General features: G+C 36.9%; 3 protein-coding genes across 7 annotated transcripts in view; all 3 read right to left on the bottom strand.

The window, feature by feature from the left end:
* The window catches only part of LOC105197510, an 81,625-nt gene extending 74,433 nt beyond the window's left edge, over positions 1–7,192 (bottom strand). The window contains exon 1 of one of the 3 annotated variants that reach the window (XM_026131221.2): positions 6,773–7,192. In XM_026131221.2, coding sequence (XP_025987006.2) covers positions 6,773–6,954 — 182 coding nt within the window. In that variant the 5' untranslated portion in view covers positions 6,955–7,192. Of the gene's footprint in view, positions 1–6,768 lie in introns of all 3 variants that reach the window. The other 2 variants (XM_011163920.3, XM_011163924.3) reach the window with 2 other exon arrangements.
* Positions 7,193–9,286: 2,094 nt separating this feature from the next.
* LOC105197508 (trichohyalin) lies at positions 9,287–14,227 on the bottom strand. 3 transcript variants are annotated; one of them, XM_011163917.3, is made up of 3 exons: positions 13,687–14,227; positions 11,182–11,380; positions 9,287–10,977 (listed from the first exon to the last, which is right to left on the bottom strand). In XM_011163917.3, the coding sequence occupies exons 2-3, from the start codon at positions 11,350–11,352 to the stop codon at positions 10,621–10,623; spliced, it is 528 nt and encodes a 175-aa protein (XP_011162219.1). In that variant the 5' UTR covers positions 11,353–11,380; positions 13,687–14,227; the 3' UTR covers positions 9,287–10,620. The 3 variants fall into 3 exon arrangements, with proteins under 3 accessions (XP_011162219.1, XP_011162221.1, XP_011162220.1); XM_011163919.3 differs by having other exon boundaries at positions 11,182–11,346; positions 13,687–14,017; XM_011163918.3 differs by lacking the exon at positions 13,687–14,227 and adding an exon at positions 12,803–13,660.
* Positions 14,228–14,369: 142 nt separating this feature from the next.
* On the bottom strand, positions 14,370–18,265 carry LOC105197507 (ubiquitin carboxyl-terminal hydrolase 1). The gene is made up of 7 exons (XM_011163916.3): positions 17,873–18,265; positions 17,458–17,637; positions 17,106–17,344; positions 16,769–16,998; positions 16,175–16,695; positions 15,790–15,991; positions 14,370–15,503 (listed from the first exon to the last, which is right to left on the bottom strand). The coding sequence occupies exons 2-7, from the start codon at positions 17,624–17,626 to the stop codon at positions 14,930–14,932; spliced, it is 1,935 nt and encodes a 644-aa protein (XP_011162218.1). The 5' UTR covers positions 17,627–17,637; positions 17,873–18,265; the 3' UTR covers positions 14,370–14,929.
* Between the last annotated feature and the right edge of the window lie 486 nt (positions 18,266–18,751).

Genomic DNA, 18,751 nt, shown 5'->3' with positions numbered 1-18,751 from the left:
CACCATCATCATCGTCTATAAAATACGGACATCACAAAGATATTTAAATAAAAGTTCATCTTCTAGAAATGACCTTATTTATAATATTACTTATAATATTGTTCTATTAATCACCCCTCATGATCGCTTCGCCCATTGCCCAATGGCTCTTCAGGTCTCTCCTCCTACTCTCAAGTTACTCCTCTATTATGGCGCTCACTCGCGAGAAACACGGTTAATTACTTCGATTAACCACCAGAGTACGATGACCAGACTGTGATACTCCCGATGTTAATCATCCACGACGCGCACTTTACTATATCGTGATGAAGGATTAACGCGAGATATTTACTTCGGTAGATAGCCATCGTCTCGATACACTTACAGATCGCTGAAGATCATTAAACACGATCCGGCGTTCGCTAACTTTAATATAATTATAGAGAATAATCGTGTTTGGCGTCTCGTGGTACGTGTCGCGATCGCGTTACGAATGATAATGCCAGAACACGTAGAGCGGAGATTACGGCGCTACTCGCTCGCCCGAGTTTCGCTGCACGAAGTGGCCTCATGCTGTACAGCAGTTACACGTTACGAAAAACGAATATCAATTAGTCGTCGACGTTAAATATTAAAGAAATATTTCCTTCATCGTTCTTCGAATGAAGCTTTAACTACCTCACGATTTCTCGCTGCTCGAACGATTCCTTGCGCTCTCGATCTGGACACAAGCGAATTATAAGAGAACATCAAAGCTCGGCTTTTCCAAGTATCATTATATTAAGTCGCAGTGATTAAAAACTTTCGTTCCTTCTCTCCTTCGTTTCTCAAATTAATAAACCGCGCTGAATATTTAAAATGTTGCATATATTTCAAATCTAAGTTATTTTTAAAATCCAGTTATCCTTAAAAGAAACTGTCCACGAATACTGTCACTAAGTAATTCCACTTCTCTACGTCGAGCAAACAAATCGTGCGAAGTACCTGCATCGATCAGTAGCCTCGGTACGTTTGCGAACCATCCAATCACGCAAGTTAAACAACTGCGCGAGCTAAGAAACACTAATTGCGATCGCCTTCCATTCCCGACCTATCGCAATGACGACGGGCGTGCGGTAGAATGCAATTTTTCAAGGCAATTTACGCTTCTACCTGCTCGTCCGAGCCTCGAACGGCAATAACAAAGCGTCCTCGCATAAACACGCCACGTGAAAACGAGCTGCGAACATCAATATGTCAAACAATATGTTATCGAGATATTTATCGTAAAATACGCCGATTATATACGGGATGATAATCAAAAAATTGTTGAAAAATAGCTCATTATTTTGCAATACGTTATGTGTACACTTGTTCTCTCTTTTTCTCTTTCTAAATATTCTCTTTAAAAAAATTTTAGGTCCGCATTAGGAGACCTAAAATTTCTTCGTTCTCAAGATTAAATATAACGTAAATTAAATGGAATGTAATAATCGGAGATTTTAATTCGCGTACCTACAAACGTCGACAAGAGAATAGAAAAATTTCTAGTCACATCCGAGTCCGCTTCAACTAATTTATCTAAACACGCAAATGATTATTATATTTAATTTCATAATGCACTAATTTTATGTTGTATTTTTCCTCTTTATATTATGCTGGAGTGTACGCAATAGTTCTATATAAAAAGAAACAAACGGTAAAATCAGCCGACTAGAAAAGGTGAACGAGGACTGAACTCGGAGATTCATTATATGCTAATAAAAATGACAGGTTTCCTAGTGTTTAATTCATTCCACTCTTTCACTACAAAATAATAGCTCTTTAAATTCAGTAACTTGTCATTGTGAATTACTGTACGATATTTGCACAATGTTATTATAGAAATTGAATAGAAATTGATAAATTTTGTATTAATTTTTGAAATGTCACGACGTGTTATTAATTTTTGAAATGTCATGATTTATTGGCAAATACATGTAGCTATTGTTAACGTCATTCATCGGACTCTTTGCATGCAATTTGCATGGCGAGTGTAATACGAAATGGAATTCAAATGGAATTCAAAGAGAAACTCTCCTGCGATTTGAAAAATAAATCAAAAGGGTGCAAATTGGTTCAATTATAAATACGAACAATTATACCGTGTACGAATGCCCGGATATACCGGGCAAAATAATTTACAAAAAAATCTTCGTTAAAATTGGATTTTCCACAATTCGCTGACCAACGATACGTACGTTAATTCCAAGTACTTCGATATATTATTATTTAATAAATGAGAATAATTTTAGTAGTATAAAATAATGCACTGTTAAATTATTAGCAATGTTTGTCGCAATAAGCTTAATAATAATTTTTATGATATATTTTATATTGCGTTCACAAAATATTACTTTTTACAGAATTCGATAAAAATAATGATGAAACAATTTTGACCTTTTGCTCTGTTTTTCATTGCTCATTAGTCAGGCTGGCTACCTGGCCACTGGTAAATCATTTGTATTTTTTCAAAAAATTTTTAAACTCTAGAAAAAAATAAATCTGAAAAAAATTCTAATGTACTTTTCTAAAAAATACAATTGCATAATTATATTATATATAAGGTTTTTTACTTTTTCACATGTTTCAAGTTGAAACAGAATCGACAAAATAGGAAAAATAATCTGAGTAAATATGACTTCGGTTAGTCTGCGGAGGATTAAACAATATTAGCAAATATAGAACGAAAAATAATTTTATAAGAGATGTATCGCAATTTGTTATAACATTCCGCTATTGTTATATTCAGAAATATCCGCAAAATTCTATTGTTATACTTTTGTCAAGAAGTCCATGACCCACCCCTCATAATCATCTAATGGAAAAACATTAGTTGTCATAGTCTAACTTTTTACATTAAACATTCTAGCAAGTAGGTCTCTACTGCAATTTGTCCAAGCGAAGTTGACAGTCATTAACCCGAAAGGAAAGTTTTATTTTCCGTTTTATACCTCCGACAAGCGCGAGTTCGCGCGCGAGACCTTTTATGTCTGAAACGAAATAAGTTTGTTGGGGGAGGTGCTTGACGGTCAAACACACGCAAGTCGGAGAATTCACTTCTAGGACACGCTTCATAGTACTCGCGACAACACCGTCAGAACAGAAATAGATTTCGCGATGGAGTTTGCGCATCAATGATGCCATATGCACGGTCAGAGTTCAACGGTCATTGACCTTCGACGTCCCCCCGGTCGTCGGTCACCTGACAGCCGTATGTGTCTCTTATTGTCTATGTAACAAAAAGCTCTAGACACAGACAGTCTAGTCCGTCGAATCATCGAACCCCCTTGGCAGTACCATGATAATCCATAACGCATAACGCCGCGAGCAGAATCATCGGCGTCGAAGCTCGAACGGTGCAGCACTCGACAACTTGCGTGTATTTGTCCATTGCACACGACTGTAGATCTCACGAAGTCGCGTTATTCTTTAGACTTTAGACGAACGAAAATAAGGGAAAATTGCCAAAAATACGTGCCATTTAAATTTATTATATATAATAATTTTTTATTATAATATACATTTATTATATATATATTTATTTATTTATATCAAATTGTAGTTCGATGTTTTAAACATCTATTACACGTTAAACTTTTCAGTAATACAAGTTAATATGTTATAAGTTTTTCTGCAATATATTGCGAATTTGAAAATATCACATTTATGAAAGTAATTAAAAATATAGGCAATTATTCGCTAATACTTATTTTATTAATTATTTATCAAAAAAACAATCAAATATTTAATAATTAATAAGTAACAATCATGAAAAAGTAAGGAAACCGAAATAAAACTGGCTTGAATTTATTTTTACAATTGACATTTTTTTATTTAATTATTAATTTTACTATTATCATTTATCAATCTTGCATTAGTATCATTTACATTCTCGTTTATATTATAGTACAATTCGTGGTGGTACGATAAAGTTGATAAAGTTTATAAAACTATTGATTTAATTTTTATAATAATTGTAAATATGTATAAATGAATGTAAAATATTCTACAAGAAATCTAATATATATTTTTATGAAAATATAACAATTCAAAATAAAATTGCATAATATACGTATTACCAACGGTATAAATTGAAAAATTTATATCACAGGTACGAGATTTTTTAAAATACTGAATGCACAAAACAAGATGCAACTCGTTAAATTTTTGTTTACAAAGAAAAAAAAATTATTATCAAATTAACAATTCATTGTTTCATGTATAAGCATAAGAATATAAATCTTCTTGGAAGAATTTATATTCTTCTGATTGATTTAATACTAATTTTTTTCTGTGTTTGTTTGGTATATTTTGTCTATATTGGTTTTGCCACATTATTCTTTTAATCGGCACTTTACCCAACGTATTCTGGCGAATTTTTTCTGTTAATTGCGCCGATAGTAATCCGAGAATGTTATCGGTCTACATAATCACATCGAAATACATCGAAAGCCAATTTTCGTGAACGGATTTAATAAAAAATGCACGCGAATCTTTTATGTAGAAAGCGATCGATAGGCGCACTGGACGCTCTCTCTCTCTCTTTCTCTCTCTCTCTCTCTACTTTTACGTGCAGTTTCGAAATCTGAAACTCCGAGTCAGCCGTAATCCAACCTTGATCTTCGATTGAAATATGACCTCGCGAAATTGGCTTTCGCTGCGCGCGAAAGGATATACCTATCCGCGTCGTGAGAATCGAAAGTACCGGCGAGATAAGTCTCGTCCTTTTCCGTAAGAAGAACACGGCGGTGGAATCCTTGACCTTCTCACGACGACGTTTTGTTAAACCGTTTCTAAGTTGAGATTCTGCGTCGAGATCGTCAAAAGACACGCAAGCCTCATCGATCGCGCCCCCTCCCCCCTCGCACGTGCATATACGTGCAACAGCGGCGCGCTCGCAATGCATCATGTGCAAAAGATTGACTTTGTCATTATTCAACCCTTTTATTATCCCCCAACGTCACGTCCACCCCACGAAATTTTCAGTTATATCTTTCAAACGGGACAGATTGCCGGTGTACGTACAAGTTTCCCGGGCATCGCAAACGGCATCGAAAATGTAGTTAATTAAAGCAGTTTAATTTAAATTTTTATGACGTATTTGTACACTGAAGAAAAAATAGTTTAATAATAGTAATCAAATCTAGTTGATAGCTGCTTTGATGAAACAATTTGAATTAAATGTTCGTTTAATATAACCAAATATTTAGTAACTGTATGGTAACCGTTTAGTAATCAGTTAATTACTATGTTTAGTTACTATTAATACAATTATTAAATATTACTAAGTATTTGATTAGATCAATGAAATATTTAATTAAAATTATTTCACCAAAGCTTGATTATTACTACTAAATTTTTTTTTTCAGTGTATATTTATATAATACACTAAAAGAAATTTTGTTCAATTAAAAAAATTTATTTTTGCATAAAATCATATATTTTGATGCCAACATTTGTTGGTTCTAATGTAAAAATATTTACTTTTAAGTATATAGACATATTAATTTAAGAATATAATTATGTACTTTTACATTTTTTACATTAAATATGTAAATGTGCTAATATTACTATTAAACTATTAATATTATTAAATTTAATCAAGTTAGTAACATTAATTACATTTAATTACATTACTTAATTTAATTATATTTAATAATATTAATAGTTTAACATTATTTAACATTAAATTAAACTTATAATTTAATTAAGTTAATAATACTATTAACGCAATTAAATATTTTTTAGATTTAAAAATTTCATTATCTTAAATATAAAAATATAAGAAAAAAATACTTTATTAAAAAATACTTTTTTATTTATTACATAAATAATATATTTCAATTAAAAAAATTTTTAACTTGACTGCAAGTAAATAAGCTAGTATCGAGTAAACAATGTTTTTTTCTTTTGGGATACTTTTTTCTTTCATTGTCAGTGTAGAGTAAAGTAACTCCAACCACAATAATAGTAACCAATCGATTACTAAATTGTTATCGAACGATTACTAAACGTTACTAAATATTACATTGTACTAACGGAAATTTTAATTTAACATTTAATTAAAAATATTTCACCCAAATTTAATAACCATTATCTAGGCCTAATTATTATTAGTTAACTCTTTTTTTCAATGCACTCTCGTGCACTGAAAAAAAAATGGGAGAGAGAAAAAAGTAGGATAAATATTTTTTTCCTCGCATTTTTAATGTAGAGTTGTCCTAAGTTGTTTGTTACGAATATAAAAAAGTTATTTGTCGAGTAATTTTAGATTTACACGAAAGGGGGAGGGGGTGGGGAGGCGAGAGGGTAGAAGAGGTTGCAATTGCACACGCGAGCCGCCCGCGCCGGCGCGACTTTGATCTCTCGCGTGTCCCGTGCCACTCTCCAAATATACACGGAAATGCGGACAAGGAATGCGCCCGCGGCACACGGCTCGGCCAACGCATTTAAAGTCGCAAAACGCAAAGATTAAATGTCCTCCTCGAGATGAATTTAAATCGCCACACATGTCGAAACGCGTCCGTCACGAAACTCGTCGTTATTGTTAGTAACCCTCGAAGCTCGAATCCAAAGAGGATTGGAGCGATGGAGAATGAGAGAAAGAGAGAGAGAGAGAGAGAGCTAGCACTTGCTTCCGTGTTTACTTCTGCGGAAGGTATCGCCGAGACAACAAAGGCCCGACGACCGCGGCTAGACGAGTTTCGCGGGAAACGGCGCCGCGCGACATGACAGACGCAAAAGTAGAATTTACGTTTCGGCACTTACTTACTTGGCGGTGGCGGCGTGCCCTAGCTGGCAGGACGACACGGAGTCATCGCTGTCCTCGTTGTCGATGTTCGCCTCGTCCGTGTGGAGACGCGCCGCGGCATGGCACCCTTCGTTGTCGTTGTCGTTGTCGTCGTCGTCGTCGTCGTCGCCGGTGCCCTCCGGGTTCACGACGAGTCTGTACATAGGACGATCCCCCGACGCACCTCACGAGAACGTGACGACGCGCAACCGTGCGCCGGTCGGCATCGCCGCGGCTGGCCGCACGGATTATCGACGACGACCTCCGGTGTTTCTCTCCCTCGATTCGCGCCGCGCAACACGAACGACGGACGAACCGTGACACGGGGACGCTCGTCGCACACCCCGTGGAAGCGGGTCGCGCTGCTGCTTGCGCCTACGTCTCGCTCCTTGCACCGATTTCATATACGCTGACCGCCGGCGCAGACACGCCGGACGCCATCTAGCGAACGCCGCGGCGACTACGGGCGGCCGCGCACCGACCTCTCCCGGTACATCCGTCGCCATCTAGCGGCGGACGTGTCCAACCACTTGCGTCAACCTCGCCGCGCCAATAACTGCGCAACGCGCGAATGATTCTCGCCTGGAACGAGCGTCAGAGAAATAAATAAAAATAAGAGGAAAAAAAAGAAGTTAAACGCCGAGTAGGCTTAGATTGAGCCTCCTCGAACAGACAATCGCGATTATGTTATCAAGAATTCATAAAATAAAAGTCTTGCGACGTAACTGTTCTCATATAAATGAAAATCGAATTATTGTTTAAACAGTGTTTGTCTGTTTTATTGGTTATTTTTCGTACCCTGTACGCTATTTCTCAGTATGATATTCGCCACAAGAGTTTGAGAGTTACTAATGACGCAATATTGTCGGCAGGCATTTCAGGATAGCTATATATGATATTTTGCACGGAATAATCAATACCTGTCTATAGTGATGATGCTCGTTCATGCGGCAAACAGATAATCTTGACGGAAGAAGTGCGATCTTACACGCAGTGAGACACGCTATCCACATAGTCACCATTTACGCAAGATGGCGCCTAATTCTCTATATAATATTGGGAGATTTTTAATTCATTGATTGATCAATCGCAAAGTTGCGTTTACGCATAATGCGATTAATTCATCGACGAATTAAAAAACTCGCCCATTTCAGACAATGAATTTAGCTTAAATTTTGCTGCGGACAGTCGAATTTTCGAAAATCGGGTACATTTTTTAAGATATGTTTTGTTAATTGCTTAATATTTATACTGTGTATTTTACGTAACTCAGACAGCATACAATTATTAAAGCTTTACAACACATATGTATTATAATTCCCTGGTGGAAAACATTTTTACAAATTCTATACAAATTTAAGAAGTGCTACAAAAAGCGGTATTAGAAGTTAGTGTAGAATTTTATAGAATTTTTTCCAGTGTTATTTAAATATTTAATAAATATTTTCCAAAATTTTTTGTAAACATTTGTGGTCTTAAATGAATAATTGAATAAATGATTAATTGAATAAACCATAAAAACTTATCATAAATATTATATAAAATATTTATAAAATATGTATAAAATATTATTATAAATATTAATTCCTTTACTTACCAATGTAAAATACGTATATATTATTTTAATAATATTTGGAATAAAGATTTTATGATTTCTTTTCTTCGTGTATATAAAATATCTAGAAAATATTTTTATAATATACAAAAAGTATATAATAATAAATATTTATAAACGTTTATCATAAATATGCATTGTGTGCTGTCTAGAAAAGCGTTTCAGATCTTCCGAAACCTTTTGTTATGAATAGTTCGAAGAACTTTTAAACCCGAGACACACTGCGCAAAATGACGCAGCGCTTGTGTCTTAAATCTTCCTTTCATTTACAAAGGAAATAATCGTTCTTTATTGGAGCTGCGCCAGCAAACGACGGTCTTTTTTAAATTTGCTGATAACCTTGAGTTTCGACGCGCGATGGCACGAACAGGTAAAAGGTGATGCGTGCACCTGTCCGTCAGAGTCGAAAATAATCGTAGAATTAATTATATGCAGCTGCCTTCGAAATAAATCGTCTACGTTCAACAGTCTACAGTAGAGCGTCAACAAGCTATTGCTAAAATTATTTCCAGACAGCACAAATCATTTATCATAAACATTTAAATATTTTGAAAATATATTTTTAAAAAATATGTAGCAAGGATTTCACAGAAATTCTTATAAAGATATTGACATTTTAAAGATTTTAGAATGAAAATCTATAAAATGTATTTTAAAAAGAAATGCATTGAAAAATATTTCTTACATCTTATTCATATAAACATGTACGAAATATTTACGAATATATATTAAAAATATTTCAATCTTTCTGATAAATATTTTAAAAAGACTTTATAAATCTTTTGCGCTATCTGCGTTGCGACAAGTCGCTGGGTTTTCGCCAAAACGAATCGTTCGTAAATTAACACAAAAGAAGAGACATTGGAATAATAATAACTTTCTAATGTCCTAATTACTTATTTTATTGATTCTACAAGAAATGTCGTTGCATGTGCGTGATACATGTATATATGTATGTTTTAGAGATAAAACATCCATGATATAAAAACAGAGGGTCAGCAAATTGTACATCGTATATAAATTGTCACATATTGCAGTATAATTCTTCTATATATAATTAACGATTCTCTTACAATTAATTGCGAAAATGTGTCACACACATCTAGATCTATCTAAAACGTTCCGTAGGATATCCACACGCTTGTACGCAGAAATAAATGCAATTCCGCTAATATCGTCCCGCTCTGCGTCACGATGAGATATGTGGGAGTAAGTATGAGATGCCGGTTGCATTATTTACGATTGAGCGTTAAGGGAGCGCAGCTCCAATTAACTAAATTGATGACGTATATTATTAACGCGCGCGTATAGAGAGAATATCGATAAACGTGACATGTATTAAAAACAGGCACGAGTACACCGAGGTAGACGTTTACGATTTGTTCCGCATATCGATCGCGGTATAAAGGCGACAACGACGAAACGAATTCAATGATTTGTATGTCGAAGCTTTACTTCCACTCTCGGGTGATCATGTATTGAATTATCGCTTTCCTTAATTACAATATATATAAAAACAAGTTATTAATTTTTCTGCTTTAGAAATGATACATTTTTTATATGTATGAGCGCTTATACTTACAGCTATTTATCTCTCTTTGACTATATTACTGTAACTCTTCAACCGCTATTACACACGAGATATTATACTTTCTATATCGATTACATACAGTTTTTTTCCTCATGTAAGTTATTTTTCATTTATAATGATTAAAAATTAATAAAATTTTGTTTTCTATATGTTAACCCTTCATGGTCTAACTGGAGATTTGAAGATTCAAGCGAATTTTTAATTTTGAATTATTTTGCCTCAAATTCGGACATACACAAAAAAAAGTGAAAAACGTCCTGAGTCAAACAATCGTCTCCTGGAATGTTGGAAGAATGTACCAGAATTCTTTTCAGATTTTTTAGAGCACAAAAGCCCTTACAAAGAAAAAAACATTGACGGTACCAGTGACCCGATTGGACTAGGAAAGTAGCAATAAAATGTTGGACGATGAAGGGTTAATAAAATGAATAAAATTTGAGATAAAAATCTAAATTGTACCGAGATATCTTTGAATTATTTGATTATCGCGCGCCACACATGGATATTCACTCAACAATATGTTTCGAAAATTTAGTAGCACGGAGGGAGATTTTTTTTCACGCATAATAGTTTCCTTACAATTCGTAAAGTTTCATAAGGCACTTTTTAAAGCACAAAAGTTCATTACTTTTTCTTCTTCGGTTCGATTTCTAGCTCGGCTTTCTTTACCTCCTTTTCACTGTCGCTCTTCTCCTTATTGAAGCCGTTTTTAAGATCCTCTTCCTCCTCCTCCTCCTCCTCCAGAAGACTGGCTTCCAGTTCGTGCTTCTTCAGTTCCTCGTCTAGCAAGGCGTCCCAATCAGACATGTCCTTACCCTCGCGAACTCTTTCCAGCTCTCGCTTGAGCATGTCGAGACATTCCCTTCGTTCCTTCCACTTCTCCGACATCTCGAGACTCTTTTTCTCATCGTCGATCTGATCCAACATTTCCGTCCTCTCCTTCTCTTCGCATTCTAGCACATATTTCTCATAACTGTCCACCTGAAGAACCATACACTCATATTATTAATTATCTTACGAAATATTAAAAGCTTCTCGTATCAACCATTAAAAAAAGAAAGACGAAAAATTGGATAAAATTGACTAATTTTAATTAATGTTCAATTCTTAATAATGTATATTTGCATATACGTCGAAGAAGAAAAATGGGTAATCAAAATTACTGAAGGATGTAGTCGAGTTTACCTTCTCTTGTAACATTCTTTGAACGTCATTTTGTCTTTTCAAGTGCTTTGGCAGCCAAAAGCAGGCCTGAATGAGCCGCAAAAATATCCAGACCGCTCCGGCGAGTGCCAAATAGGAGCAAGCGGTAAACACCATGTTCGTCATGTCTACGGTTACTTGTTGGTGCTTCATAATGATAATTAATTTGATTTAAATTTTCCTGCAATAATCATAACGGTCAATAAAAATAATTAAAAGAAATAGCTTACAAAACAACTTTATCTCCGTTCGAAAACAATGAATTTAAATTAATACAAAGTGAAATAAGCGACTTATTTAAGAACAAAGAAAACACCTAAAAACGTGCTGTCGTTTGCTAAAATAAATAAAAAATGTTGAAATTTCTTCACTTTCTCTGGCGAAAAAGTTTTACAAAGTTCTACAAAATTAAGAATTGTTACAAAGATGCTAGAATTGAAACACTTCGATTAAATTTAGGAAAAAATAAATAATAATTTTTATTTTTAGTAGAGAGAACTTTGTACTTATTCATAAAAATTTTTTCCGCGACTGTAAGCTACTTACAGTCAGAAATTACAATACTTACAATTAGAAATGTGATTAGAGTATTGCAGTTTGTTGTACTTTAAAGTAATTTCACCGAGAAATTCGTAAAAATCATAGAAACGACGCGCTACAAAAGTTAATAAAAATGTAGAAAAGTGTTCCAATTCTAACATTTTTACGTAAATTTTTCTAGCATTCCTCAAATTTGTATAGAATTTTGCAGAAATTTTTTCGCCAGGTTTTACTCCAGTGTATAACAAATAATAGTGGTACACGGAATTTGATTTATTTATTACAACATTGAAAATTGTGCTTTCGCTCCACGACTTCGGGAAATGCTTCGCTTGAATAGCTTTCATCAAGAGGGCTTCTTGCTCTTTACTCGCATACGACTTGTTAATTCTCTGACTCTTATGTAAAACACGTCATCGATTTTACGGGCAAATAACGCGTGCGATATTCTCTTTTTCTCATGCCTATCGTTCACCCGTAGTGTCGCATAAGTATACCATTCACGAGACAGTGCACTGCGTTGCAGTTGCAGAGCAGAAGGCGATTACACGTGGTGATAAGTGACCTACTACGGATCTCGTCGTGCGCTTTAAAACACATCGCGGGGGAGAGACGTTGAAACGCGGACGCTCGACGTATGTGGGTTGATTCATTTTCGATAGCGTCGGCGAACGGTTCCTTGACGGAAACGGAGGTATTTTCGATGGCACGTGACGGTTTGGCGAACGGCGTTGCGCAGATATGCCACGTCGTGGCATCCGTTTATCGATGCCTCCGCGGCTGTTGTGTATCGATTACACATGTCTGTTCAACGAAACGGAATGCAAATGTATACATATGTAATACGCGGCGTGAAGAGCTTGCAATTTTTATTCAAATCTTCATCGCGGGGGATTAATGCCGAGATGAGCGGAGAGTATGAGTTACACGTATCGGTGCCGGTGTCTTTGCCATCTTTCGCGAGAGGAGCTGCCGTTTGCACAATTCACGCAATTTTTGACTGTGAGAATTGTTTGTGTTGACGTCAACATACAATTATTTCCTTCGATTTTACTTTACTCACCATAATAATAACGAAATCGACGTTTAATAATTAAGAAGTGTGTCTTGGACGCGTTGTATCGGAAAAATGCATATAAAAAAGAAAACTCATTAAGAAATTCTAAATGAAAAACATATAATTGTTTGGAACGCGAAATTTGAGTATTATAAAACGCAACAAAGTTACGATAGATTCTTTGTAAGAGGTTTATTAATAATAAAGAGCGCTGCTTTAAATAAAATACACGATAAAATGATACAGGTCAAAATATGTACGAAATAAACAAACTAATGCAATATTTATTATAAAAGATAAAAATTATAATTCTAAGATTTTAATAAAAATAAAAAAAAGAATTATTTTATTCAGTGGAAATTCTGGGATCATGTAATTCTAAATTAATTAATAAAAGCTATGTTGGGACTAAAACTTTTGATCGCAAATTAGTTTCTCATTCGTCGTATCCAGCAAACGAAGATGAATTGAAATTAGAAATGAATTCGTGTTGACATTTTCGAATATGCGCTTCAGATTTTTCGAATCCATTTAAATCCGAAAATAATATAATGTAGGATATAAATGCATCCGAATTCAACATAATGAATAGCTTATTTCGTATTTCAATTCATATGAATTCAAAAATAATAAAAATGAGGATATAAACTCGTCCGAATTCAAAATGATGAATAGATGACATTTTGTATTTCTATCCATTGGAGTCCATTTGAATGAAAAAATCCTCCGTGACTCTAAAGCGCGAACTCGGATAAATTAAAATAAACTGCAATTTTTAATTCATTCGAATTTACAATTTGCTGGGTACGTTCTACCAATTAAAGCTTCAAATATAAAGCTTTAATTAAAGTCTTAACTAAATATTACTCTATGTTCTTTTATCCACTTGCCTTTTACAGCTTATTCGAAGAGCGTCGACGAGAACATAGCCGTGTAAGAACGTGCTCCACCTAAGAGATACGAACTACTGAATCTATCACGTCTGGAAGTAGTAGGAACTACTATGTGTCCGACTGACAGGTGGAACGTTACTCCACTACTGACCCCCTATGGAAATGATCGATATATGGATGTAGCCACGTATGATTGAGCTAACACTATACAAATATTTCAGCATATGTACACGCGGGCATTCCGAGCCTATCCGTAAATGCGTATATTCAGCGGAGACAAAAGTCCGCCGTATCCGTTCCCGACATCGGGACACGAATTGGCGAAAGCTCGCGCGGACGGCTGCAACGAGGAAAAGAATTTCTTTTCATTGATCGCGCATCGGCAGCCTCCCTACTATGGACTATATTGTAATTCAAGATTGATTAAATGCCACGCGAGAAACTTTTATTTACGTTAACAGCTGGAAATTGAATCGTGCCACTTTCCAGCGTGTGATCGATTAATATTGGAAAGTACTCATGGAACACGATGGACGTTTGTAATAAACGACGTTCTAAAATATTCAAGCTACGTCGCCAATGACGTCCATCAGTATAAAGTCGCGTGTGGACTTCCTGGGGATCGGGTCAGGTGCCTCCATCTCGTGATACGGCACAAAGCACATGATAGTAGACAGGTGTGTGTCAAGAATACATAATTTTTTTTTTATTATTTTACAGATAACTCAATAATAAAACGTTCCACGTCCCAACTAAGGCTAAGGCTAACGCGCAGAGTCGCGACGCTCGTTCTGTATTTCGTTATATCGAGCTCAACGGTGTTTTTTTTTTCTTTTTTGTTACATGTACAGAGGTCGATTCGTCGTATACCGTCCGATCGACGAGGCTTTAACAGATATAATATGATTGGCGATATACAATTTTATTCTCTACGAAAATAAATAATAATAGACGCTCATGTCTCTAAAGCCTGATGCAGTACGTATACATGAAGGAAAAACTCGAGTATATCTGGAATGTGCGATACATCACAGCGCGATCGTTGGGAAATATGAAAAAAGAGAGAAGAGGAGGAAAAATAAAAGGGCAAAGGGAAGAACGAGGCCCGTTTTTGTCATTGTGTGCTCGCTGCTGTCTCACTTGGAATTCCAAAGAAGACATTTTGATATTAAACTTCCGACGCGGAAGAAAGCGGGTAGATGGGGGGAGGGGGGGAGGGAAGGAGACGAAAAATAGCGGCTTATGTCGTCGACCTTACGTAGAACAAGAGATAAGGGGTAGCGGAATTTCGCGCATTAGGCGCCAATTTGTCTTCGAGTTCTCGCAACGGGATCACGTGTACCGCCTCATCGTCGCACTCCAGCCAAGTGGCGCCCTGTTTATTTCTCCTGATACCGCAACAATCCATGCTACGACAGCCAACTCTATTCACCGGCTGTTCCTTGTTTTCGTTCGCGCTGGGCTTCCTGAAGTACCTGAGTATACCCGTCGGTTTTTCAGAGGAGGAGGAAGACGACGACGACGAGCTCGCGCTCGTGGCGCCCGTCTGACTCGAGTTTTGCCGCTTATTGTCGCGATCGCATTGGGAATACTCCGCGTACGCAGGTTCGTCGGGTAAACGCGTGTAAGCGACGTAATGCCCAGCGGTCATCGTTGCACCTTGATGCATTATAACAGAATATAATTTGTACACGTGTCGCGTCTCCGTGCTACCACCAGCTGCTGTCCCATGGGTCTCATCATTAGTGCACTCTTCACAGAAACATTGCAAGGTAAGCGGCGTTGGCATATGATTATTAATTTTCTCCATCGAACTGAAAATGTAAATTTGAAGATAATCGCGATTCAAGAGATTGTAAAAAGTTCTTTATCGATATAATATGAATAAGAATTCGAAATCACAGTTAAATATGTGACGAATTCCTTAAAAAAATAAATTAGTAAAACAACTGTAATTTTAATACAAATAATTACTTATAAATTCAAAGTATAAAATATTTTTCGATATCTTTTATAAACTTTGAATTATGCTTTTCTGATATCATCGGTTGTATAATATTTATTGCTTCTAATTACGCTGACAAATTACATGAGGCTTACCCAGCAGCAGTGGAAAATCTCTTCAACTGCAAGATAAGGAGCCTGGGTAAAGAAGGAAAACATACAGCTCTGCGAGCCTCATTATATCGTAGGCACCGTGCACACCAGTATTTATCCCTACCCCAAAGCAATTCACTAGTCACTACTGCGCGTTTGTATACTTCACTGCTATCCACCAATTCATCTGTAAAGCTATCATCATCTGTAAAGAAAAGTCTCATTACTATGAATATCAAATTATTTGTAGAATGTAAAAAAACGCTTAAGCTACTAATACACAAAATTTAGAAACATAAGCTTAAAGCATGAGCTTAAATGATGTGATAATAATTCACAAATTTCTGTTTTTATTTCGCGAGCAAACATTAATTGACTAAATGCGTACCTTCCTCATTCGAACGATCGATATCAATGGGTACGCATATATCGCAGAACGTCTCCTTTCGTTCCGTTACATGTTCGCACTCGAGACATGTCGTGCGCAATAGGCTGACACCCTCAAAGTCCTCCGAGATAAAACACTTTTTGCTCTCAGGCTTGTGCATCCCTATTTCGCCGTTAATCTCAGCAAACTCTGCATGACCGTTTTCATATAATCTCGATGATCCCACGATGCCGTTCGCATTTGACTGCGCGAGAGACGCCGAACTCTTCCTGCTTGTAATCTTCTTCTTCTTCCTGGACTTACGAATGCTACTTTTCCCAGAACTGTAGCCACTCTCTGATTGCGCGTCTGTCGACGAGTGATTTGCGGGAAGTTCGGGGAAGCTGCCATTACTCTGACCAAATTGGCTCTCTCTGTGTCTGACCAACAACTGGAAAGTCTCTCTTATGTTGTCGAGCAAGCAGACCAGAAGTTCATGAGCATCCTGCTGTTGATTTCCCTCAAATATTGGATTTACTTCTCTATAACAAAATCAATGTAAGAACAATATAAGCAAGAAACACCTCTACAACACTTTGACAACAGTATACATACCTAAGAGCTTGTAAAAAGGCATCAGGTTGATAAGGTTCGCTGTTCTCTCTCACTTCCGATGCTCGCAGTGCCATAAAAAGCTCATGCAATCTCTCTGTGGCTATTTGAATACGTGGTTTACTGGCTTCCGTTGTAGAACCTGCTAATGCCAATAGATCTTTACTGCTCCAGCTACGACTACTACTCGATGTTAGTGATACACCGGTTCTACCTAATGAGGAAGATTTGGCCTGCAAATAAAGTAAAATCAATAAATTTGAAACTTGGATACATAACATATATACATTTAAAAAACTATTTCTTTTTCTTTATTCTTCTCTGTTTACCTAGTACTTACTTTTGTCTGAAGTTGCTTCTCATTTAGATTAGACAAATCAGTGGCTAGATGATGTAAATTATGTAGAAAGGAAGGCGCAAATCTTAAAGTATATAATACACTATTGAGGAAGCAAGTATTTCCTAGATTGCATAAAGTAGCTATCTTCAATCCTTCCGTATTGGTACCAGGCATGTCGTAACTTCCATCCTGGTGATTGCTCAGCTGATTTCGATAGCCATTCAACATTTTGCTTGTACCTTTACAGAATTATTACACAATAAAAAATATGCTTAATCAAAATTACACATCAGTCGCCAATGTGGCATAATAAGGCATTTGTTACAGATAAACGAAGGAAATCTGTACATACTAAATGAAAAATCTGTTCTATCCAGAAGGCCCCCTCGTGTGGATGTAAGAGGGGGCTGCGGGACGACGATGGGAATTGCACGTCCGCGACCAGACAGGGACAGGCAGAACTTCTTTCTGGGAGGAACCGAGCGTTTATCTGCGTCTTCCTCCGTTTCTAATACTGTCATCTTCTGTTAACCTAAAATCACGTTACCATATCCTACGTTATCGTTGAACAAACAAACGCGGGCATTTCACATGCACAAGCTGTCCCGTCCGTCCGATTCTACGTGCGCTCGTCGAGGTTTTTTTTTTACGTGAATCTCGCGGTGAGACGGTCAATCGCGTCCCGCGCGAACGCGAGTCGCGTCGCGTCGTCGCGAGACGAAGTACTCCGAGTACCCCAAAGTACTCTATAAGTGCGTTTTACTCACGTGTGAACGAGTAGGGAAGTCATGGAACGCGAACGGGCTCGTTTGCGAGAACGTTGCTAATGCGAGCCGGTTCCTACGCTGAGATAATCACGAAAGCGTCTGCCCGGGCTCGCTGCGAGCTACATGATCTCCGAATCAGCGTCCCGAATCGGCGACTCCGCCTCGGGTTCACGCCGCTCGCTGGCTTGTCCCAGACAGACCAAACTTCACACGACGCAACCAAGGGCCGCAGGGGAAGGGAGCAATCGGGGGAGAAACTCGCACGCCGCGAATTGAGGACGCAGAAAACATGCGTCAGCGCTCCTAGCAGACAGGCAGACAATTATGTTCGCCAGAGAGCCCAAAAAGATAAAAAATATCAGGAAAGGGCACAATACTGGCAAGGTTGAAGCACGAGGGGTAGGATGACGAAGGTTACGGTATAAAGATACCCATGGTATCTTTATATCATGGCGGTACCTACCCAAAAATTAATCATATCAAAGAATTTTACAATTGCAAAGCTACTTTTTCTGCTAAACACGCAACTAATAGCGTTTTCGACTGCAGTGGATTTTAATCCAGGTTCGTCGCCATTTGCCGGAATAATCCAATTAGAATGGACGATCGTCCGTTTTAATTGGACGATTCCGGCAAATGGCGATGAACCTAGGTTAAAACCCACTGCAGTTGAAAGCGCAATAAGGCTGCTAGACCAATGAGAATCCTATGTAAATCAATATGGCGACTTTATACTAAATGCTCATTGGTCCATCCATTTTATGTTATGCTGATGTTCTGGCAGCGGTTAATTAAACGCTACAAATGCTTTAAAACATTTGTCAGGGAATCAATCAGAACAAAGAATTTTACAAATTAATTCCCTAATTAAAATCGCAA

This window comes from Solenopsis invicta, chromosome 2, assembly GCF_016802725.1.
Source record: "Solenopsis invicta isolate M01_SB chromosome 2, UNIL_Sinv_3.0, whole genome shotgun sequence".
In the NCBI taxonomy this organism is placed as follows: Eukaryota; Metazoa; Arthropoda; class Insecta; order Hymenoptera; family Formicidae; genus Solenopsis; species Solenopsis invicta.
The sequence above is the reverse complement of the archived record's forward strand: the minus strand, read 5'-3'. Positions and strand labels throughout refer to the sequence as shown.

What these genes read in the sequence shown, in the direction of transcription:
- LOC105197508 (XM_011163917.3), bottom strand. Translation starts at nt 11,352, where the DNA reads ATGAAGCACCAACAAGTAACCGTAGACATGACGAACATGGTGTTTACC. An exon ending in AAAGAATGTTACAAGAGAAG is followed by an intron (nt 10,978 to 11,181) that starts GTAAACTCGACT and finishes ATGGTTCTTCAG; the next exon opens with GTGGACAGTTATGAGAAATA.
- LOC105197507 (XM_011163916.3), bottom strand. Translation starts at nt 17,626, where the DNA reads ATGACAGTATTAGAAACGGAGGAAGACGCAGATAAACGCTCGGTTCCT. An exon ending in TAGAACAGATTTTTCATTTA is followed by an intron (nt 17,345 to 17,457) that starts GTATGTACAGAT and finishes AATTCTGTAAAG; the next exon opens with GTACAAGCAAAATGTTGAAT. An exon ending in GCCTTTTTACAAGCTCTTAG is followed by an intron (nt 16,696 to 16,768) that starts GTATGTATACTG and finishes ATTTTGTTATAG; the next exon opens with AGAAGTAAATCCAATATTTG.